Raw genomic sequence first — 26,160 nt, forward strand, 5'->3', positions numbered from 1 at the left:
GGAGTCAAACTGGTAGGTCAGTCATCAAGCATAATACAAGAGGGATTCTTGATCAGGGTAGGAGATTAGGGCTTACAAGTTTTCAGGTCTCATATCTGGTTCTGGAATTTTAAGATTTGGTGATTAATGTATTGACTCTGTATATACATGTAAGAGATTGGTCTTTTCATACTTATACTTCAAATCACAGTCGGCCTGAGACATACCCATGCAACATGTGCCCCACCTGTTCACATTGTTTACTGAGTTAAAGTGAAATAAAAACTAAGTCCTTCATGTTTCTTTTAGTAACTTAGCATTTACATGTGTGGCCACAGGTGCCAGTTTATTCTGAGATTAAGAGAACTGAGAAACTATATTTCACAATGAAAACACTTACACGGACTGACACATTTGGTACAGTGGCACCAAGTCAGGCTATGGATGTGACAAGGAGACAACAGTCCAATCATTTCTTCTTAAATTCACAGTATCTGCTCTCACCACTGCCACCACCATATAATCCTAATGCAGAAAATGTGGTGATATGGTGTCATGCAAATGTAGGGTCTTGTGCCCAGTGTCTTTCATTTCCCCTTTCAGATATATTATACATTGTCTTTCATCCTGTCCTCTTTGTTATAAGGTTAACCTATACAAACTATATCAACAGGGCTCCCATGACCTCTGGCTTCAACTTGGCAGAAGATCAGAGGGAGGAAGAAGGGTAAAGTCTGAGTATATAATCCCTTGGCTCTCTCTCTGTGATATCGCCTCCACTAAAGATCTCTGCACCACCTCTTAAGAAAACTTGTTTTATATGACGTATCTGCTGCTGACCTTAGGTTCTTGCTCTATTCCTTGGGGTGCACCTACATTCAGACCATACCTGTACAATTAGTCCCTTTGTAAATCTGTCCTCCTCAAATAGTCTTAATCAAAATGCCCCATCTGTTTTCCTTGGGATCCTGACTGATACACACTTCCACTTTCAACAGATTGAAGTCAAACCTGGACAGAAGATCTATCTGGCATTTACTTGCTATGTAGTTCAACCTATTATGAAATTATTTACATTTGACCATTTTGACCCAGAAAAATTATACTTCCGTAATGGTCCAACCTAACATTGTTCACACATATTTCTCATTTGTTAATGGTCAAAATACTGAACCAAGAAGCAGGAGTATAAGAAATGTCTTTATTATATGAAGCTGAAACTGTTCCCTATAGCTTTTCTTCAAGAATATGGGGCTGGGAATCAGAGACTGGTGTTCTAGACCTAGCTCTACTATTAATTTGCTGTAAGGTCTTATAAAAGTCAATTTCCTTTTCTGGAACTCAATTTCTTCATGAACAAAATAAAGAATCAGATTAGATGCTCTCTGAGTTTTCCCATGTGTTCTATTCTAAAATTTCAGAATCCCATATCCCTAACTAAACTTTAAGTTCTTTGAAAACAAGGACTCTGTTCCCAAGGTATTGTTCAAAGATACCTTACATCAGAATCATCTGGGGCATTTGATAAAAATGCAGATTTTTAGGCACTATCTCCAGAGTTACTAAATCAAAACCTTCAGGTGTGGAGCCTGCTTCCTTGTTTACACATACCAAATGTGGACTACCATTGCATTTATAACATGATTTAAACAAAGTACTGGTCAATAAACCACTGTTGATTGTTGAAGCTTCTTGGTTAGCCAACCCAGGTGATTTAATTGAATAAACCACTAAAGGTGGATAAAATAATGCAGCAAATGGATTTTTTCAACACACAAAAACATCATTAAGAAGGTATGAAAACAAGCAAACAAAAGGAAGCAGCTGTTAAGTATCAGAGTTACCAGCATATATCATATATTTTTAAATAGTATTGATTCATTTTTTCTAGCAAATACAAATACGATGACAACCCTAATATTTACAGCCAGACTTTTCATCATCTTGTCCCTCCAAAGCATGAATTACATTGCACTTGGAAGAAAGAAAACCCCCCAAAAGGTTTTTTTAATACCCCTGTATTAAACACAAGCACTTGTCTCTGCTTTTTCAAGCAGGATGTCTTGGCCTCCTCTTTAGTATAATTATTAAAAGGCTTGGCTGTCTTGTTTTCTAAGCACCAACAGGACATAAACAAACTAACGTAAACAGAAGAGGTGACAATTAACACTGAGGGTGAATACACAAGTGAAAAAAGCATATATAGAATAAATAAAATGAATTTTTTTATGATCAGAAAGTCACCAAGAAGTGGAACTATTCTGTTCAAAATTCTTGTTTAGGATTATTAGAAAAGATGCAATACAATTTTTAGAGAACTTTATTCTCAGAATTAAAATTTAAAAGGCTTTAACATTTGAAGTGGTAAGATTCATTTATTTAGAACTTCCATTTTATTTAGAACATTATCATTTCCAGTGAAATCAGATACATGATAAGTTAGTAAAACAGAATTTGTCTTTTTTTTCCACACTGGGATAAAGAACAAAAAGGTCCTCATGGGCCAAGTTTCTAAGAAGATATTAATCCAGTTCTGTAGCTCTCAGCCCCAGAGATTTTCTTGAAAATGCTAATAGAAGATGGAAAGACTCACAGTACATTAAGATAATTAACCCTGCAAAAATAATTAGGAACAAGCCCTAATGCTTCCAAGAATATGGGACAATAGCCAAATGTAAAACAATGACAAAACACGACCAAAGGATAAAATATCCTGTGTAATACTGAAATATTTATAGACTAAGGGGGTCATTTCTAGTAATGATATTCCCTGAATGAGGTTGAATTTTAAAGTCAAAAGAAGTTCAATATAGCAGAAGAACACAGAGTTTGGTAACAGAAGGACAAAGAAATAGGGCTGACAAGAGGCTGGGTCATAATGGGCCTTATAAAATTATGTTAAGGAGTTTGGACTTTCATCTAGGGATAATAGAAAGCCATTAAATAACTCTAAACAGGATAGATATGATGCAACATGCATTGCAGAAGAAACACTGGCTACAAAGTGGAGGTTGGTCTGGATAGGAGCAAGACTTTAAGAAGTAAGACCAATTAGACACTCTTTCAGTAGTCCAAGTGGAAGACAGCATTGGATTAAAATAAGGTGATATCAGGAAAGTTTGAAAAATGTAGATGAATCCAAAGGATGTGGGAGGAAGAAATGATAGACATTAGGGACTGACTGCAAAGTGAAGGGTAAAAAATGGGAAAAAATGATTCCAAGTTTCTGGCTTGAGCAATGGGGTGTGTAGTGGTACCATTGACTGAAACAAGGAAAAATGGATGAGGAATATGTTATGTTTGTTTGTTTGCTGTTTTTAGAATGGGGAAAGGAGATGGAGATAATGAGAGTACTTTGGACATGCTTAGTTTAATGAGTTTATGGAATAGCCAAGTGGACATGTCCAATAGTTGGATATAGAGGTCTGACACTCAAGAGAGGTTAGGAATGGTGATTGAGATGAGAGTCATTGGCATATATATAAGGTAACAATGTCATGGGGATAAATGAAATCATTCAGAGTGTGAATGGTAAAAAGAACACCCAGAACAAAACAAAGAAAAACACCAATATCTGAGCAATAAACAAAAGAAGAGATTACAAAATATCTTTATATTATAAAGGCCTCTGATATAGCTGTGTAATATTGTGGAAAATATTGTAGAAAGCACAGTCATAAAAGCATGAAGAAAACTAGGTTAAGTATTTACTGTTGGCACTATGTCCAGAACTCTTACTGGACAAGTGAAACCACCCCCCTAGTTACTTCAGAGTATTACCATTGGCTGAACAGAATCATCTCGCTCTAAAATGCCTGGAAGGGTATGCCTTCCTCCAGTGTGCCCACAGGCAATGACTAACTGAGATGAAGCTACAAAAGCCCAGGTCCTTTGCCTCAAGATGGGCCAAAACTGTAGTGCCATTCATGATCCATATCTCCCCATGGGGTCAAATGGAGGCTACACTTCAAATGAAATCACACATTTGGTTTACTTTTTCCCCTTCCCTATCTCACTTCCCTTATCTCTTACAAGTTTCTCTCAGAGCACTCACTCAATAAATTATTTGCTTAAGAGTCCTTGTCTCAGGCTCCACTTCTAGAGAAACTACTCTAAAAACAAGGGAATTGTGGTGTCTCTGAAGTCAAAGAAAGAACTATTCCTTAACAATATACAATTATATAATATGGTACTATATAATTATATAATTTCACAATAATATGTTTCCATATATATGGAAAAGAATTTTATATATAAAATTATTATATATATATAATTCCATAATAATAAAAGTGAGTTAAGGAAGGAGGGAAGAGTCAACAATGTTGAATGTTGTTACTACTAAAGAAATTGAGTAGCAAAAGAACAGATAAGTGTTCATTTTAGCAGCACAGCCAACATTGGACACTGGTTGCAGAGGTTGCCTTACAGTCATGGAGTTGGAAGTCAGACAGCAGAAGTGGAAGAATGGGTGAGAAGTGAGTAAGTAGAGACAATAAAGAAAATTGCTTCTTCAAGCAGTATGACTGTGAAGAGGAGGAAGGATTTAAAGCACTATCTGGAGGGAAGATTTTTAAATTTAAGATGGGAGATTCTTGATCACATTTAAATGCTAATGGGACAGAGGAAATTAAAAAGGACAGGTTGAAAGTCTAAGAGAGAAGAGAGAAAATTGAGAGCAAATATCTGAAGAGAACTGATTTTAAGACATTACAGAGGGAATTAAAACAAGGGTTAGGAAGTTGCAAAAGAAGACCTTTGAGATCTCATTTTTAAACGTTTAGAGTTTGAGCTGCTGATGTTTTTCGAAATACAATGCAATGTCTAAGGATCAGGCACCAGAGTACTTGAGTTCATCTGGGGAAAAAAATCAAAAGCTTTGGTTGACTTCCTCACACCACATACAAAAATAAACTCAAAATGATTTAAAGACCAAAATATATGACACCATAAAACTCCTAAAAGAGAACATAGGCAAAACATTCTCTGACATAAATTGTAGTGATATTTTCTTACAACAGTCTCCCAAGGGAAAAGAAATAAAAGCAAAACTAAACAAATGGGACCTAATCAAACATAAGCTTTTGCACAGCAAAGGAAACCGTAAGCAAAGTGAAAAAACAGCCTACGGACTGGGAGTAAATATTCACAAATGATGTAACCAAGAAGGGTTTAATCTGCAAAATATACAAATAGCTCATACAACTCAATATTTTTTTAAAAAATCAAAAATGGGCAGAAGACCTAGACATTTCTCCAAAGAAGATATACATATGGCCAATAGGCACATGAAAAGATGCTCAACATCACTAATTATTAGAGAAATGCAAATCAAAACCTACAGTAAAATATCGCAAAACCTACAGTAAAATATCACCTCATACTAGTCAGAATAGTTATTGTCAAAAATTCTACAAATAATAAATGATGAAGAGGCTGTGGAGAAAAAGGAACCCTTCTGCAGTGTTGGTAGGAATGTAAGCTAGCGCAACCACTATGGAAAATATTGTAGAAAGTCCTCAAAAAACTAAAAATTTGCAGCAACAAGTATGTTCCTGGAGAATGTCATTCTAAGTGAAGTAAGCCAGAAAGAGAAAGAAAAATACCATATGAGATCGCTCATATGTGGAATCTAAAAAAAAAAAAAAAAAAAAAAAAAAACATAAATACAAAACACAAACAGACTCACAGACATAGAATACAAACTTGTGGTTGCCAAGTGGGTGGGGAGTGGGAAGGGACATACTGGAATTTCAAAATGTAGGAGTAGATCAACAAGATTATACTGTATAGCACAGGGAAACATATACAAGATCTTGTGGTAGCTCACAGGAAAACAAAAAATGTGACAATGAATATATGTATTTTCATGTATAACTGAAAAATTGTGTTCGACACTGGAATTTGACACAACACTGTAAAATGACTATAACTCAATAAAAAATGTTAAAAAAAAAACCCTAAAAATAGAACTACCATATGAACTAGCAATCCCACTCCTGGGCATATATCTAGAAAAGACAAAAACTCTAATCTGAAAAGATACGTGCACCCCAGTGTTTAGAGAAGCACTATTCTAGCCAAAACATGGAAACAACTTAAGTGTCCACCAACAGGTAAATGGATAAGGAAGATGTGGTATGTGTGCCTCTGTGTGTGTATATACATAATGGAATATTACTCAGTCATAAAAAGAATGATATATTACCATTTGCAGCAACATGGATGTATCTAGAAAATATCATACTCAGTAATTCAGACAGGGAAAGACAAATATATGATATCACTTATATGTGGAATCTAAAAACTAAAACAAATGAATCTATATATACAACAGAAACAGACTCATAGACATAGAAAACAAACTCATGGTTACCAAAGGGGAAAGAGAAGGTGGAAGATAAATTAGCAGTTTGGGATTAACAGATACATACTACTATATTTAAAGTAGATAAACAACAAGGACCTACTGTATAGCAGGGGGAACTATATTCAATAGCTTGTAATAACGTATAATGGAAAAGAATATATATATATATATATATATATATATATATATATATATATCTGAATCATTTTGCTGTACACCTGAAACTAACACAATATTGTAACTCAACTATACTTCAATTAAAAAAAGAACTTTGGTTGAAGTCAATAATTTATCACAGTCTTGTTTTATTCTAGGAGTTAGGGGTACTTACCCGCCAATATCCTGCTTCACAAAGTCCCCAGGTTCTTGTCGTCTTGATTCCCCTTGGCCAGTTGTCCCAGGGAGAATGTTAATCAGGAAGAGAAGCCCAAGGCTAGTCATGTAGAAGTGATTCATTTGTGTGATTATCATCTTCTTAGGCAGCAACTTGGAGAGACCTGAGTTCCATGTTCAGGGAAAGAGGAAGGGGAAAGGAGTAGAAGACAAAGGGAATGAGGAAGAAAAGGTAAAAAAAAGATTTTATTCAACTCTGTTAGAGCCATTTAACTTCCCTAGTACACAGTTTGTAAAGGCTTAATGTGACAGTCCCCCTTCTCTAGTTCATCAGTGCCACCAAAATTCACTCCCAGCATACTCCTCTCTTAATTATACCAGAGCCCATCCAACAGAGGACAGTATAAAGACTAAATCAGTAATCAGAAGTCTTAGGGTACAATTCCATCTCTTTCCTTGTCTTCTTATGACTAGGTGAGTCACAGAATTTCTCTCAGCCTCAGTTACCTCTTTATAATCCAAGATCTTAAAAAAATCTCATGTCTTCACTTTATTTTCCCCCAATTCTGTTTGATTTTTACTATCACAAATGCCTTTGCCATGGGTAATTGTTCAATATTGTAGAAATCCTAGAATATTAAGACCTGGGGTCTCTTTATACCATTTTTGGGATTGTTCTAAAATAACAAAGGGCCTGGAGTAGATGGGCTTTTTCCTCTGAATCAGGTTGAGAAAATGCTGAATGATGAGAATATGTTTCTTGGATAGAAATGCAATGTTTTCCCATAAAGAGATATTTGAGAATAAATTCAGTCCCATATAGGGGCCACAGCATAAAGAAATCTAAGCCTTGTCTCCTGGTACAGAAGTCCCTAAGTGGTGATAGAATTATGTAATTTAGAGTTGCCTGTTTTATGAACTCTGGGTGGAGATAAACTTCATGGCTTCTTTGAATCTGAGACATTGATCACTTGAAAGAGACCTATTCTGACCCATCACCATACTCTTTTTCAGTCATATAGGTGGTTTAACTTTCAGAGGAAATATAAGGATATGAAAGTTTTTTCCCAAGGAAAGTTTATGCATGAGACTAATATGTAAAACAGATACATGCTGAATAGCTATTCTAGTTGATGAGAACATGAAGAACAGAAGTCTTTCTAAATTGATCCAACCCCCCACCAAAAGCAATCACTAGGTTCTATATTAGATTGGTTTTTTTGAATCTGGTTTAGACATAGAAAACTATGATACAGGAGAAGGTGGACTTCTGACATAAGAAAATGTCCACATTATAGACATAAATAGTCATGATATTGGGTTATATCACATAAACTTGCCAATATTTGACAATTTTTATTTCACAAAAACAGCAATTTTATATGGTCAATCTATGTGCTGAGACATTCATAATTTATGAGCTGTGCAAGAGCTGATGGCCATTTTACATAAATCAACAGAAACAGTATAGTTAAGAAAATCATAGCATATCAGTAAGAAAATATGCTCCATGGGCAGGAAATTCTGGGGGCATGTGAAACATTTGTAGTATGGGCAATAACTGTAATATATGTTCACACATCCACAGTGATTTAGCAGACCCTAGTGTTGAAAATCATATGACAAAGATTAATGCTCTAATAATCATGATTGACAATTACTCTACAGGAACAAAGACACTTGGTGTAGGATATGAAATCCAAATTCCAGAAAGAATCCATGGACTATAGGACAGAACCACATAAGTGCCTGAGTAATAATTCTGGGTTTAGGAGAAGATGGCCATGCTGCATGAGCAAAGATTCCCCTAAGTGTGTGTTCAACTATGCTATGCTAGTATATAACTATGCTTTATGTCCATATGATCATGATAAACAAGCAGAAAACCTTCACACTAGGAATAGATGCCAATAACACTGAAGCAAATGCCCTTAATTTGGAAGGAGAAAACTATGATGCATATGAAGATAACAGTGTTATATGAACTCATGACTGAGATATGTGTTCAAATAACCATTATGCATGAGAAGAACTCCATTACATATAAAACAGGTTGGACATAATATGTGCCCTCCAACTACTATGAGACTTTTCTAGCAAACAACATTATTATAATTTATGTGAATACATTTATGATATAAAACGATTTGGACATGGTACATGTCAGAAAACCATAGAACATAAGCCTAATAATCACTGAACAATAGAAGAGGTCCTTGGTACACATTTTATTAAGATATTGTTTGTAATCAAAAGAATGCCACTGGACTGTTGCAAAACAATGCAAATGTACTTAACACTACTAAAACATACAGTTAAAATGGTTGGTTGTTTATGTTTTTTTAACCACAATTTAATTTTTAATTTAAAAAACATGCCACTTGAACAGGTAGCCTTAGCAAATTAGCAAATATCTACAAAAAAGGACTTAACCCTGATATATATACAGAGAAATGTGGCACATTAGCAGATATTAGCATTAAATGAACATAAATCCATGGTACACACTCAGATGACCATCAAACAAGTACAGAGAAGGTAACTAGAAGAGCAGACACTCAAAATTCTTCTGACAACCTTGCTGAATTTTTAAGTGACCATAGTCCCTAAACTGAAAACCATGACACTTAAATAGAAAGCCTTCAAATATGATAAGGCATCTATGTAGCTCAAGTATGGTACATGTTTAAACAATCATGATGAATGTGAAGAAGTATATGTTACATTAGAACTTAACCATGATTTGTGCACACACAATGTGTATATCATGATTTAGGAGTAGATGGCCATGCTAGGGGAGTAGACTGCCATGGTGCAGACACAAAAGCCATGATCCAAGAGTAGGCAGACATGCTCAAGATTTTTTCAGTGGAGCAGAGAGGTAAGAATTGATATCTTTCAAGTAATGATGGCCATGATGAGTGAATAGCTATTTATAACATATGAACAAACAAATATTATACACATTTCCAAGGTGAATACACTGAAAATTATAGCAAAGGAACATCATATAATGACATGGATATTCAAACAACTATGTTGCATGAGCAGAATGTAAAAGCTAATACTAGTTTTAAAGTTAGTATAAAGAAGCCAGTCTGCATTGCAAAAGTAGACAACCATGGTATATACTCATATAGATATAGCAAATGAATAAATACCAATGACATACGAGCTTACAATCAATGAGTGTATTCAGATAACCATAAGCACATGGTAGATCCCTCTTCATACTTCATAAGGGCTTGCATCTTCTTGTGACCATAATGAAACCACAACTGAATGCTGAACAACCATAGAAAAAGGACTGGAACCTAGCAAAAAAGATCTTCTGCAACTGGAAGCATGGAGGGGGAGCCACAGTGGGATGATAGGAGGGGTGTGCTCACGAATTAATTGGGCCCCATACCCCCCGGGTGGGTGACCCACAAGCTGAAGATTTGTTAAGTCTCAGAGGCCCTCCCACAGGAGTGAGAGCTCTGAGCCCCACACCAGGCTCCCCAGCTTGGGTCCTGGCATTGGGAAGAGAAGGAGACCCCAGGACATCTGGTTTTGAAGGCCAGTGGGACTTGGCTCTGGGAGCCTCATGGGACTGGGGTAAACAGAGACTCCATTCGCTTGAGAAGTGTACATGGAAACTCACATGCACCAGGTCCAAGGGCAGAGGCAGTGATTTCATAGGAACCTGGGCCAGACCTGCCTGCTGGGTTTGGAGGATCTCCTGGAGACATGGGGGACGGTTGCAGCTCACTCAGGGGACATAAAAGCTGGTGGTGGACATTCCAGGAGTGTTCATCTACATGAGCTTTCCTGGAGGCTGACATCTTGATTGGATCATTAGCACCAAGCCCTAGCCCCACCCAACAGCCTGTAAGGAAGCCTCAGGCCAAACAACATACAGGGTGGGAGAACAGCCCCACCCATCAGCAGACTTCCTGAGCCACAAGTGCCTCTAGACACAGCCCTGCCCACCAGAGGTCCAGGACCAAGCTCCACCCAGCAGTGGGCAGGCACTGGCCCCTCCTGCCAGGAAACCTGCATGAGCCTCTAGTCCAGCCTCATCCACCAGGGGCAGATACTAGAAATAAGAAAACAACAATCCCAGAGCCTGTGGAAGGAATCCACAAACACACAGAAAGATAGAAGATATGAAGCAGCAGAGGAATATCTCCCAGGCCGAGGCGCAAGATAAAATCCCAGAGGAAGAAATAAGTGATGAGGAGATAGGCAATCCATCTGAGAAAGAGTTTAAAGTAATGATGGCCAAGATGTTCAGAGAACTCAAGAGGAGGGTAGATGCACAGAGCGAAGTTTTTAGCAAAGAGGTGGAAAATATAAAGAATACCCAAACAGAGTTCAAGAATAAAATCACTGAAATGAACAATACACTAGAAGGAACCAAGAATAGACTAAACGAGGCAGAAGAACAGATCAGTGAGCTAGAAGACAGATTCATGGAAATCACTGCTGCAGAACAGAAAACAGAAAAAAGAATAAAAATGAATGAGGATAATTTAAGAGAACTCTGGGACGATGTGAAGTGCTCTAATAATCGCATTATAGGGTCCGAGAAAGAGAAGAGAGAGAGAAGGGACCTGAGAAAATCTTTGGAGAGATAATAACAGAAAACTTCCCCACCTTGGGAAAGGAAACAGTCACCCAAGTCCTGGAAGCGCAGAGAGTACCACACAGAATCAACCCAAAGAGGAACACACCAAGGCACATAGTCATCAAACTGACAACAATTAAGGATAAAGAGAAAATATTAAAACTAGCAAGAGAAAAGCAATGAATAACATACAGGGGAACTCCCATAAGGTTATTAGCTGATTTTTCATCAGAAACTCTACAGGCCAGAAGGGAGTGGCACCATATATTTAAAGTGATGAAAGAGGGAAACTTACAACCAAGAACACTCTGTCCAGCAAGGCTCTCATTCAGCCTTGATGGAGAACTCAAAAGCTTCACAGAAAAACAAAAGCTAAAAGATTTCAGCACCACCAAACCAGCTTTACAACAGATGTTAAAGGACCGTCTCTAGTCATCAAGCCATAAGAAAAGAGAACAAATAGAAGAAAGTGGGAAAAAAAAAAAAAAAGACCTACAAAAGATTGCTTTGGCTGTTTGGGGTCTTTTGTGGTTCCTTATAAATTTTGGAATTGTCTGTTCTAGTTCTGTGAGGAATGTTGTGAGTATTTTGCTGGGGGTTGCGTTGGATCTGTGGATTGCTTTGGGTACTGTGGCCATTTTGATGGTGTTGAGTCTTCCAATCCAAGAGCACAAGAAATCTTTCCATTTTTTGTGTCATTTCGGTTTTCAGAGTATAGGTAACCTCCTTGGTTAAGTTTATTTCTAGGTATTTTGTTGTTTTTGATGTAATGGAAATGTCTCTGACAGTTATAAGGTTCTGGTTTTTGAAGTGAAAAAAAGAAGTGAATGAAGGGCTGCAAATGGCAAAATACCCTTCTTTCTTATGGGTGAGTTGTATTCCATTCCATATATATATATATACTGCATCTTCATTGTCTATTGAACTATTGATGTGCACTTAGGATGCTTCTATATCTTGGCAATTATAAACAATGTTGCTATTAATAGCAGGGTGTATGTATCTTTTTGAGTTAATTCTTATTTTGTGGTTGGCATTATTCCTTTGATAATTATGTAAGTTTAAAAAGCTAAAGCTCTAAACGTTCTTAGAAACAATGAACAGTACATATATGTAAATTAAAATATATATTCAGTGGAAAAAAAAAGAAATGAGCTATCAAGCCGTGAAAGACATGAAAAAAACTTAAAAGACATATTACTAAATGAAAGAAGCCAGTCTGAAAAGGCTACAAACTGTACAATTCCAACCAAATGACATTCTGGAAAAGGCACAGCTACAGAAACAATAAATGATCATGGTTTCCAGGGGTTTGGGGAGAGGGAGGGAGGGAGGAATGAATACGTGGAGCACAAGGGATTTTATGGGCAGTGAAATTATTCTGTATGATACTATAGTGGTGGCTACATGTCATTATGCATTTGTCAAAACCCGTAGAATGTACAACATCAAGAGTGAACCTTAATGTAAACTATGGACTTTGGTTGATAGTAATGTGCCCATGTTGGTTCATCTAGTGTACCAAATATGCCACACTGATGAGGGATGTTGAGGGTAGGGGAGTATATATGTGTGGGTGGGGAGGGCTATGTGCTAACTCTCTATATTTTCTGCTCCATTCTGTTGTGAACCTGAAACTGCTCTAAAAGAATAAAGTCTATTAACAAATTGAAGGACATAACCCTTGTGCAGGCTCAGATAATCCTGGTATGGAATGTACTATTCATGGTACATGAACACACAATCATGATACATGTTCAAGCCACCAAAATATATGATTGCACAGCCAAAATAGCAACCAATTCACTCTGCTCAAGAGCTAAAGGAAGGTACAAGGTTTAAACCAGAAGGAAATCTCTATTAGCTGATCACTTACAAATTAATATCTCCATCCTAGATCTTTCCTGCAACTCATATCCACATTTAGATGTCTGCGAAGCATCTTAAACCTAACATGTTGAGATCTGAAATTCAGATATCCATGTAAACACACACACACACACACACACACACACCTGGTCCTCCTGCAGTCTTTCTCATCTCAGATAATGGCAACTCCATCCTTCCATCTGCTCAGAATGAAAACTCTGATGTCATTCTTGTCTCCACTTTTACACCCCACATTCAATCCATAAACAACTTTCATTGGCATTACATTCAAAAGAAAAGATATCCAGAGTAAAACCACTGGTCATCGCCTCTTGTGCTACAACTCTGGCTTATCATCTCTTGCTGAGATCATTATAAAAGCCTCTTAAGTGGTCTTGCTGCTCCTGCCCTTGCTCTTCTACTGTCTGTTCTCTAAACAGCAGACAGAGTGAAATTATAAAGTGTTAAGTCAGATTATGCCTCTCCTCTGTTCAAAATCCTCCAATTGCTTCCCATTTCTGAAGCCTTATTATGACCTACAAGGACCTACATTATCTCTTTTATCCCTAAATAGCTGGCTAACCTCTATCACCTTCCTCTCTTACTCCATTTCAGCCACATGGCCTCCTTCGTGTTCATTGGATATGCCAGGTATGCTCCAGCTCTAGAGCCTTTGCACCTGCTATTGCCTCTACCTGGAATAGTCTTCCATCCATCCAATTTGCAGACAGTTTTTTCATTCTCTCACTTCAGGTTTTTATTTAAATATCACTTTTCTCATTGAGGCCTTCCCTGACCACTGTATCTAAAAATTCAATCCTTCTGCACACCCCAGATACTTCCCATGCAGTTGCTTGTTGTTTTTCCTCATTTGCACTTCTAGCATATATTTTATATTTGTTGTTATTGTTTGTATACCCAGTAGAATATAAGCTCAATGGGGACAAGGAATTTTGCTTGTTTTATCCATAGATATATGGTCAATACATAGAAAAGTGCCTGACATATAATGCGTACTAAACAAATAGCTAATGAATGTTATTTTGGAATAGTCACATCCCTAAATGAGGTAAGATAGTATAAAAGATAGGGTGTAGGATGGGTTTCTGAATTCACTAGATTAAGGGACTACTTGGCACTACCAAGTGCTAGTCATGTTAAGCTTTAAAAGCTTCCTTCTTCAGGAAATTAAAGAAGACTTTAAAAAATGGAAAGATATCCCATGCTCTTGGATTGGAAGACTCAATATTGTTACAATAGTCACACTGCCCAAGGCAATCTACAGATTTAATGCAATCCCTATCAAATTACCCAGGACATATTTCACAGAATGAGAACGAATCATAATCAAATTTATATGGAACCATCAAAGACCTAGAATTGCCAAAGCATTACTGAAGAGAAAGAAAGAGGCTGGAGGAATAACTCTCCCAGACTTCACACAATACTATAGAGATACAGTCATCAAGACAACATGGTATTGGGACAAAAACAGACATATAGACCAATGGAACAGAATAGAGAGCCCAGAATTGAACCCACAAACTTTTGGTCAACTCATCTTCGACAAAGGAGGCAAGAATATACAATGGAATAAAGACAGTCTCTTCAGCAAATGGTGTTGGGAAAACTGGACAGCAGCATGTAAAGCAATGAAGCTAGAACACTCCCTTACACCATACACAAAATCAACTCAAAATGGATCAAAGACTTAAACATAAGACAAGATACAATAAAACTCCTAGAAGAAAATATAAGCAAAACATTATCTCACATACATCTCAAAAATGTGCTCCTAGAATAGTCTATTCAAACAATAGAAATAAAAGCAAGAATAAACCAATGGGACTTAATGAAACTTACAAGCTTCTGCACAGCAAAGGAAACCATAAGTAAAATAAAAAGACAACCTACGAAACAGGAGAAAATTTTTGCAAATGAAACCGATAAAGGCTTGAATTCCAGAATATATAAGCAGCTCATATGACTTAATAAGAAACAACCAAACAACCCAATCCAAAAATGGGCAAAAGACCTAAACAAGCAATTGTCCAAGGAAGACCTACAAATGATCAATAGGCACATAAAAAATGCTCAATATCACTAATTATCAGAGAAATGCAAATCAAAACTACAATGAAGTATCACCTCACACCAGTCAGAATGGTCGTCATTCAAAAATCCACAAATGACAAATGCTGGAGAGGCTGTGGAGAAAGGGGAACCCTCCTACACTGCTGGTGGGAATGCAGTTTGGTGCAGCCACTATGGAAAACAGTGTGGAGATTCCTCAAAAGACTAGGAATAGACTTACCATGGTACCCAGGAATCCCACTCCTGGGCATATATCCAGAAGGAACCCTACTTCAGGATGACACCTGCACCCCAATGTTCATAGCAGCACTATTTACAATAGCCAAGACATGGAGACAGCCTAAATGTCCATCAACAGATGACTGGATAAAGAAGAGGTGGTATATTTATACAATGGAATACTACTCAGCCATAAAAACCGACAACGTAACGCCATTTGCAGCAACATGGATGCTCCTGGAGAATGTCATTCTAAGTGAAGTAAGCCAGAAAGAGAAAGAAAAATACCATATGAGATTGCTCATATGTGGAATCAAAAAAACAAAAACAAAAACAAACAAAGCATAAATACAAAACAGAAACAGACTCACAGACATAGAATACAAACTTGTGGTTGCCAAGAGGGAGGGTGGTGGGAAGGGATAGACTGGGATTTTAAAATGTAGAATAGATAAACAAGATTATACTGTATAGCACAGGGAAATATACACAAGATCTTATGGTAGTTCACAGAGGAAAAAATGTGACAATGAATATATATATATATATATTCATGTATAACTGAAAAATTGTGCTGTACACAGAATTTGACACAGCATTGTAAAATTATTATAAATCAATAAAAATGTTAAAAAAAATAAAAAATAAAAGTCTCCTTCTTCATCATAAAATGGGGATAATAATACTCATCCTGTAAGAATGCTAAAAAATAAATTATATAACATACATAATCCACTTGGCTAAAGACCTGTTACCAGGATGAGTCTGCTGTTAGAATGTGTCCAAATACAAATTCATTTTATCAGAAACATTTGAGCATCTACTATGTACAAGGCACTGACACAGTGCATTCTTCTATTAGAATTCCTAAAACTCCTTTACCTCAGTGCTTAGAAAATTCTAGATAGTGACTCTCTGCCCACCAACTCCCCTGCTTAGATACTATGAGGCAGTAACTGCCAGAACTTTACCTTAAGAGAACATCACAAGTGCTGCTACCCATATACTAAAGGCAACTCTGTCATTTCTTTGTCTGTTTGTCACCAGAGTTTCGTTTGAGGCCATGTAATTCTACCTAGCCTCAAGGCACGGTCACTATTAAAGGTTTTGGAGTCAGAAACATCCTAGTTCCAAGCTTTGATATACCAGACAGAAATCTGACATTGGGTGACTGATTTGGCTCATTCTAAAATGTTAATAATGATAATTCTGCCATATAGGAGTATTATGATAATTAAATGGCAAAAATTCATGTATAGCATTAAGCATTATGTTTAACATATAGTAATCCTTGGTCACTGCAAACTACAAATCAGTTCCTTGACCTTTTGCCCTCCAATGAGCCTCAGCTCCATCCTAATACAGTTAGTCATTCCCATGGTCATATCTTAAATCTTGTTATTATAAATCTAAACTCTCAAATAACTATCTGACCATATCTTTCCAATCCTTTTCATCCAGTACCTTCATACTGTCAACTCTTATACCCTCTTAATCTCTAATCCCTTGATTTTTACCACCTTTAAATTGCCCAGCATCACCTTCATGTTCTTACTTTCGTTTTCACCCCACTCAAATTATATACATAGTCCATAATTAAAATCATTATAAACATTCCCTGCCATGAACCCTCAACACACTTGACCTTTCTTACTCTGTTGTGACTGCCTGGAAAAAAATGTAAGCCCTGGTTAATTCCATCTCTTTGCCTGCAAATGAGCAGCTAAATATAGCTGGAGAAAAAATCCATAATTATGTCTAAATAGTCTCTCTCTAAATTTTCCTCAACATACTTCAAACATCCCATGATCCTTTTACATTTGCCAAACCAATTTACTCTCCCACTCTCTAAAACAACTTCTTTTTAACTTTCTTTTCTTTCCTTAATTCTCCAGTAACTCTTCTCCCAGACTCTCAGCAGATGGCTTTGATTCTTATTTTCCAAGAAAAATTAAAAAATCAGAAGATTTTTATCTTCCTAACATCAATTATTACAACCTACCTGAATCTCAGCTATATACTCTACCTTTCCCTGGTGGGATGTCTAGTATTATCTAATGCTATCCCTCCTACATGTGCCCTGGATCCCATTCCCTGTCTCCTGCTCAAGGATTTTAATTCAGTGATTTTCTTCTCTCTCCCACACATGTCAGTTTTTCCCTATCTGGGTGGCTCATTCCCTGCAGCATAAAAAAAATGATATAGTATCATCCATGATCAAAAAAAAAAAAAAAAAAGAAAGAAAGAAAGCCCTCCTTTGACCTGACATCCCCCTCCAACTCTTTTCTAATTTCTCTGCTTCCTTTTATGGTAACTCATTTAAATAATTTTTCCTATCACTATCTCAGCTTCCACACTTCTTATTTTCTGATACCACTTACACCAAGTATTTTCTCTGATCATTCCACCTAAACCATTCTTATTAGTCAGTCATCCAAAACTGACAAAGCACCATCCATGTACTAGGCACTATTCTAGGTGCTGGGAGTACAGCAGTGAACAAAATAGACCAGAAGGGAATTAATGAAGAGAGAACACTAGACCACAAACTCCTCTCACACACCTCACATCAAATCTACCCATCTCTCTTCCACACCCTATATCCAAATTATCATCTTATCCTGTTGACTTCAAAACAGATTCAGTCTCTAACCACTTCTCACTACCTCCAGTGCCCACAAGCTTATCTAAACCATCATCTGTCACCCCGTGACTGCAATGAATGGCCTCCTAATGTGTTTCTTGCCTTTGTCTCTTGTCCCCTACAGTCCATTATCTGCAAAGCAGTCAGAGTGAGCTTTTAAAAATACAAGTCAGATTATATCAACCCATTTTCAAATTTTTCCAGTGGATTTTCATTAGATCCAAAGTACTTGTCATGACCAATAAGCATGTAGTTGACGTGACCACTGGCTACCTTGAATCTTATGTCTTCCTACTTTCCTCTCCACTACTCATATCAAGTTAAACTGATTTTCCTACTGTTCCTTGAAAACACCCAGCATGCTTCTGACTTAGGGTCTTTGCACTTGCTCTTCACTCTGTCATAAATGCTCTTCCTCCATATATCAGTTTGGCTCACTCCTTCACTTTCTTTAGGATTCTAGATCATGTAACTGCTTCAGAGAAACTTTCCCTGATTACTCCTATCTAAAACTGCATCCTCCTTCCTCATCTTTCTCTACCCCCTTACCCAATACCATTTTTCTTATAGGATATAGCACTACTTAAAATTGCATTGTATATTTATTTGCTTATTTTATGTTTTTCCCACTAGATATACGCTTCATTAGAACAGAGACCTTATCTATATTTCTGAGCCATAGAACAGTACCTAACATATGGTAGCTACTCAGTTAAATACTTGTTGAAAAGAAAACAGTGAATGCTTTCTGGCATTCACGCCCACACTACTCTAGGCATCCTTTCCTTTTCAAAGATATATTCTGAAGACCATCTCTCCCTTCTAAAATCTTTCCCCCATGCCTTTCAATACTTCATTTTATGAGAAAAAAATTTTCCTGTAAACTCAGCCTCTCAACAGAAAACTCTCCCCTTCTTCCTGCCTTAAATAAATTGTGTTTACGTCCTAGACACTACTTCATTAACTTTCCTCTGAAATGTAACATGTTCATATTCCCATACATTATGCAACTGAGAGACAGGATCAGAATTATTCCATCTCTTTAAGGCCACTTTGAAACTATTCCTTTCCTGTGTGCACACATTCCTTGTTATTTGAGGTTTGTGCCATCTATCTGTATCACCCTCTGCCCTCATTAGTCTTACATCAACCTCCTTACAGCCTCTTTACATTGATTGAAAAACAGTGCTCAGCTCACACTTTTTATGTTCTTCTATCATCTTCAGTATTTCATTGTGCCTGTTGATGATGTATCTATTTCACTTTAGCAATCTCTGTCCATAGCCACACTCTCTATATCTTATACATAGTTGCTCCCACATCAAAAACATTAAACTACAGTATCTTTAATTTCTGTCTTTATGCCGTTATTTTTGTAGCTTTTAAACTATTACTTCTACTCCATTTGTTCTGTGAAATTAGTGTCTTGTCTGTTGATCCTTCCATTGTCTCCTATTCTCTTGGGCTTGCTAGTATTACTTCCTTTCATTTCAAGGTTGGACCCAATAGTAAATCACTTGAATTACTCTTTCACCAGAACCTTGCCTATATAACCTTCTACGTATTTGCCCAGAAATGCTTCCTTGGATCAAACAACCAAAAAAATCTGTTTTCTTAGACTGGTGAATGCTGCTGAAGAAAATTCCATTGTCACGCAAAGCAGCCACACAACAAATCAGTCTTCAATGCCAGAACAATTCAATCCTTTGATTTGTCATAATGAGCACTCTTCACTACTCCTCTCAACTGTTTGTTCTAAACATTTGCCATTCATCTCAAGTTGCCTATTCAGGGAAATTAACAACAGTTCTTACTAAAAAATCAAGATGATCAGGAAAGACAAAACACCTATTGCAGATACTAACAGTGTTTCACCCATAACCCCTTGGATCTCTTTGTCAGTTTCCTGTATACTGACTCTGCTGTGCCTTCTCTCCCAAGAAGCAGAATCTTCATTTCTTTGTCTGAGAGTTACACTCACATTGCTGAAACCCACTTCCATCTGTGCAAACTGAGAATCAGAAGTGTCTGGGAATTTAGGTCCCCAAACCTGGGCAGCTCTTAACCAGGACTGATAGGTGCAGAGGTACAAATACTGCAGTTTCCTCATGGGGACAATGATGACGTGTGACCCACACTGTCTTCATGATACTTTGCTTGGCTGCCTTCCCTTCCCTGCCCCACTTTCTATTATTCCTCTATTGATTTTTTTCCTGGGAATACTCCCCTAATAAAATACTTTCACATGAATCCTTATATCAAAGTCTGTTTCTGTGGAACCCAACCTAAGACATCAGCCCTGCCCCAACTTACAAAAAGTATTTGCTTTTATATTTACCCTTACTTTCTCTTAATTTCACAAAACAAGGTTAACCTGTCCCTTTTAAGGATAATCTGCCAACCAAAGCTCCTGATCTCATCAACTCCTTTCCTCTGCATCAACTTTTCTACTTGCCTGTATCTTAAATCTCTCCTCTCTAATGACTCTTTTCTCTTAGACTATAAACATAAAGTTCCTCACAGCTAAAAAGTATTGTATTGATATGTTCCTTTCTAGTTTTCTTTCCTTTCTGCGTCAATCAAGCTTTTTGAATGAGTAATTTGTACTCCCTTGATAATTTCACTTAAACTATGTACAATGCCAGTGATCACCAGTAATGCTGGTATTAAAAATATAACCCACACTTTAGAGCACTTATTGGGTTGAACTTCCTTTCTTTCTCTTTTTCTTTTTTCACTTTTAATTTTTTGATACCACTGAGCACAACTTCCTCCTCTGAAATTCCTTGGACTCCATGTTACCATCCTACTTATACTACACCTCTGTCCATTTCCAGTCTATCTCCTTTGTGGGATTCTATATAGATAGCTCTAAAATTTGGGGTACCCTGGCTCTGGATTAATACAGTTCAAGATAATTCATTCTTAACAACAATGTATGTAATTAAATTTTTTTAGACACTGAATCTTGTCTGTTTTCCATTACTTTTGACAGTCAAACTCACTGTCCCCTCACTGTTTTTTGTTGCTATCTACCTCTTTTAATGAGAAATTGATACATAACTACACAATACATGTTCAATCCTTTAAAATAGAATATATAGACTCAAAACCTATTAGGAAAGACAAGCTAATGTCACATAAATACCATAACTTAGAAACCTAAAGGCTGAATTCGCCAAAAATGTATGTGCTATTCTCCCCTATTTCTACTAGTAGCAGCAACTCATAAGACTTCCTTTCAATAACACTACTTCAGAAAACATAAAATAAGAGCTTAGAAGTAAAAGATAAATGAAAGAAAGTAGGTTGTTGAGGTAAATTAACATTCTACACAGTTTGCAACAGACTAAACTGACAAAAATGAAGACAAATTCAAACACCATAACTAATACACATAATAGTACTTATTTTCAAGCACAAGCTCAAGGAAAATTAAAAAGGTAAAGCTATAAATCAAAACTTTATTTTTTGGGCAGATGAACCCAGACCTGGACAGATAAATAAATTCATAAAGCAACGTTCTTCAACATCTTTAATTAAACCAAACAAAATGAAAAAAAAAATCTCAAAATGTAAAATAAAAACAATAATCCAAGGAAAAGTTAGAGAAAAAGATAGAATTACAAAACCAAATTGTAATTTTGACTACATCATAGAGTAAGGACTGTATAAAACAAAACCTATAATTTTCAATGATGAGGAGTCTGACCATATACAAACACACTCTCTTCTCTCTGTGTGTGTCTCTCTGTCTCTCTCTCACTTACTCACTCACATGAGCTCAGATGCTCTAAGAGCTAAAATTTCAGGGTATCAGTGAATCAGAAGTAAGTCTGTGTCTCATCTCCAACCCGCAGGAGACTACAGGAGAGTTGCTTCAGTTTGAACTGAATATGAAGAAATAAAGACAGAAAGATTTCTCCCCAATGATTTTAAACCACAGGGAAGGCTTGTCTTTCAGGTTTGCAATCTAAATTCACATTAATGTTTATGAATTTAGTTTAAAGAAATCTCAAGTCATGAATTTAGTTTAAAGTGACTGAAAACAATGCCTAAGGTGACCTACAGAAACAAGCATAAATATCTCTGGAAATAACATTTTCATATTTGGTTTTGTGGAACCCCCACAAATCATGTTATCAGAGGCACTGATAAGTATACAAAGATAACCAAGAACACAGAGTCTATGAACTATGAGAAAGAAACAACAGAAACAACTGGAGGAGAAACCAAACCCATATACTTTAGATTTTGAATTATCAGATACATATGATAAAAGAACTATGACCCCCTCAAAAAAAGCTTAAAATACCTGCAGAGAACAGGACATTATGAACAATAAACTAGGAGACTTAAAAAAGAACCAAATACAACTTTTGGAAATAAAAAGACTTTGAAAAGTAAAGTGTGTATATTACTAGGACATGTACAAAATATAAATAGAAACATTTAATATCTTATGCATTAGAAGAGGAGGGAAAATAAAATGGTTTAAGAACTTTCGATCCAAATAAGGAAGAAATGAAAGAAAATGAACATAAAATAGGCAGGTTAAATAAAAAATATCAAAAGAAAATGATAGTTTCAAACTCAGATATTTATCTAACAGCAATTTTATTATATGTAAATAACCTAAAGGCCCTGGTTCAAATATAAAGGTTATCAGATTACATTAAAAATAATAAAACTAAATTAACTGCATGCAATTTATGCATCACATCTAAAAAACAAGAGAAAGAAAAGTTGAAAGTAAAAATAAAAATATATGTTATTCTTATATTAGCTAAAATATTACTTTTAATATTCAGGAAATAACTTTAATTCAAATGTTTTACTGGACATAAAGAAGAAAACTCCATATAATAAAAGAATCAGCTTATCAAAAAGTATAATGAAGTTCTAAGTACATAATAAGACAGCTTCAAAATATATAAAGCAAAAATTGACAGAACTACAAATATAGACATATCTAGTATCATAATTGGAGACTTTAACATATCTCTTTCATAAACTGACATATTAAACAGATTTTAAAAATCAGGACAGACACAGATTAGATGAGTAACAAACCTGACCAAGTGGAAATATAAAGAATATTGCACTCATTGATGGCAAAAATACATGTTATACTTAATCTCACTAGATATATTTACAAAAATTTATAAGGCTATAAAGCAAATCACAACAAATTTCAAATGACTTAAATAATATAGGGTATATATAATTCATGGTAAAATAAAATCAAAATACAAATTAGAACATCTAAATTGTACAATAGCAAAATCACTATTGAAACATGGCATGCAGCTAACACTACTTTAGGAAAAGCATGTTGACTTATATATGTATTTCAAAAAGAAAAAATGTAATGAAATAAGCATATATCAAAACTACTTGGAAAGAGGAGATCAAAATAAGCCCATAAAGAAGGAACATACTATCAAAGAAATAAACATCAATTTTTGAAAGGGAAAATAACTTTTAAAAAGATGATTAAGAAAGCAAAAGTTTATTAATTGAAATAACTAACACTAAACAGATCATAAGAGTGTAGTTGAACAAATTTATGAGCAAACATCTAGAAAAATATATCATACTAAAATAGAAGCAAGAAGAAATTAAAGAAAATTAACAGTCTTATAAGTAGTAAAAAAAAAAATTGAAGTAGTAGTCAAAAATCTCATTAAGAAAACACAGGGCCAGGATAGCTTTACTGGTGAGTTTTGCTGAGCATTCAAGAAATACTGTAAATTATTTATAAATTCATCGACAAAACAATAAAAGATACAACATCCTTTATTTATGTTACTAAATTAGCATAACCTTAATACCAAAACTTATGACAGCTTGAGAAAAGTATTGACAAAATTCCAGAAGAAGTTTAGTAAATTAAATCCAATATCTAAAATGAATAATATATCATGGCCAAGTTGGGTTTATCCCTATTCAAGTTTAGTTGAATATTAGAATATCAAATAATATAATTCATCTACATCAATAGATTTTTTAAAGTTATAATCATATCGATATAAGTAAGACTAGAAGGTAATTTCCTTGATGTGATGAAGGGTATCTACTAAACAACCTATAGAAAACAAAATACCAAAAGGATAAATTATGAAAACTGTAACTTTGAGATTAGGAACATGATTCAACTCCTATTCTACCTTCTGTTAAAAGTTCTAGGCAGTAGAATAAAATAATAAGAAGAAAAGAGATAAAGTTTGGAAAGAAGAAATAAAACTTTCATTACCTGAACATGATATGAATGTCTATGTAGAAAATCCTCAATAATCAACAGATAAATTATTAGAATTTGTAAGAGAGTTTATTAAGATAGTTAGACATAAAATTAATATCCAGACATCAATAAAATCCTAAAGACAAATAATTATATGCTAAATTTTAAAAATTATATCTATAATAGCATAAAATTAAGAAGTACCTACATCTAGGAATAAATCTGACAAGTGCTGTACAAAGCCTCCATAGGATAAAAGTACAGAACTTTATTTAGATCTAAATAAATTCAGAAATACAACTTTAAATACAATATTTTCAAGATGGCAATACTGCTCAATTCAATTCATTTTTCAATTGATTGGTCAGGCTTGACAAGCTGGTTCTAAAATTTTTGTGGAAATGCAGAGGACCAAGGATAGTTTTTTTGAAGTCTTGAAAAAGAATAAAATTAAAGCACTTGATCCACCAAAAGGATGGCTGCTTTTAAAATTTTTAATTAGGGTAGAAGGATATTGATGCCAGGAAAAACAAAGGGAATTGAATAGAGTTCATAAACAAATCTGGGCATATGTGGATAACTTGATTTATAACTGAGGTAACACTGAAGAATTGTCTGGTAAATACAGGATTTTCAATAAATGATTCTAGGACAATTGATAATTTTCATAACTCATATAACAATTAAATTGGAATCTTACCCAGAGCATACAAAAATGTATTACAGGTGGGTTGAAAATCTAAATATGAAATCCCAAACCATAAAGACCATATAATAGACGTGAACTTCACAAATTTGGAGAAAGTATTTCTTAAACATATATAAAGTGCTAACCATGAAGGAAGCAATTGTTAGAATATATTAAAATTCAGAACTCTGTTCATCAAAAGATGCAAGAAAAAGAGTAAAGAACAAGCATAAAGTGGTATAGTCTTATTTATAGATACTGACAGGCATATGTAGAATAGATAAACAAGATTATACTGTATAGCGCAGGGAAATATATACAAGATCTTCTAGTAGCTCACAGTGAAAAAAAATGTAACAATGAATATATGTATGTTCATGTATAACTGAAAAATTGTGCCCTACACTGGAATTTGACACAACATTGTAAAATGACTATAACTCAGTAAAAAATGTAAAAAAAAAAAAGTTATACTCTTGTCACCCACCACACACATCTGCTAAACAAAATTATCCAAAATATATGAAAAATTCCTAGAACACAATAAGAAAGAAAACCCAATAGCAAAAGTGGACAAAAGACTTGAGGTACTTCACAAAAGAGGAACTTCAAATTGTCATTACCTTAAGAAAAGATGCATATTTCATCAATAATTATGGAAATGAAAATTAGAGCCACAAAAAGTTTTCATTACACTTTCACTGATTGACAAAAAACTTAAAGTCTCAAAACACCAAATTTGGCAAGGATAAGAACAGGAATAAAGAACAAGAATAAGAACAGGAATAAAGAACAAGGATAAAGAACAGGAGTTCTCCTACACCACTTGTTGGAGCATAAAATGTTACAACCTGCTTGGAGAACAGTTTGGCATTAGACTGTAGAGTTGATGATACACATGCCCATAATCCACAATTTCCACTGTTAAACATGTATGTTAAAAAACTTATGTGCAAAGGCACCAGGATAATTCTAAATGTAAAAGAATGTTAATAGTAGCACTGTTCTAAAAAAAGAACTGGAAACAATCTGAATGTCCATTTCAAAATAAATCATGGTATATTCATACAATGGAATACCATGCAACAATGAAATAGAAAGAAGTATGATT

At 35.4% G+C, this 26,160-nt stretch overlaps 1 protein-coding gene across 1 annotated transcript in view; it reads right to left on the minus strand.

Annotated features, from left to right (window-relative positions):
* LOC102507127 (gamma-aminobutyric acid receptor subunit alpha-3) overlaps positions 1-26,160 on the minus strand; it is a 164,192-nt gene that overhangs the window by 60,047 nt on the left and 77,985 nt on the right. The window contains exon 2 of the mRNA XM_032475188.1: positions 6,681-6,846. Coding sequence (XP_032331079.1) covers positions 6,681-6,820 — 140 coding nt within the window. The 5' untranslated portion in view covers positions 6,821-6,846. The remainder of the gene's footprint in view (positions 1-6,680; positions 6,847-26,160) is intronic.

This window comes from Camelus ferus, chromosome X (genome assembly GCF_009834535.1).
Source record: "Camelus ferus isolate YT-003-E chromosome X, BCGSAC_Cfer_1.0, whole genome shotgun sequence".
In the NCBI taxonomy this organism is placed as follows: domain Eukaryota; kingdom Metazoa; phylum Chordata; class Mammalia; order Artiodactyla; family Camelidae; genus Camelus; species Camelus ferus.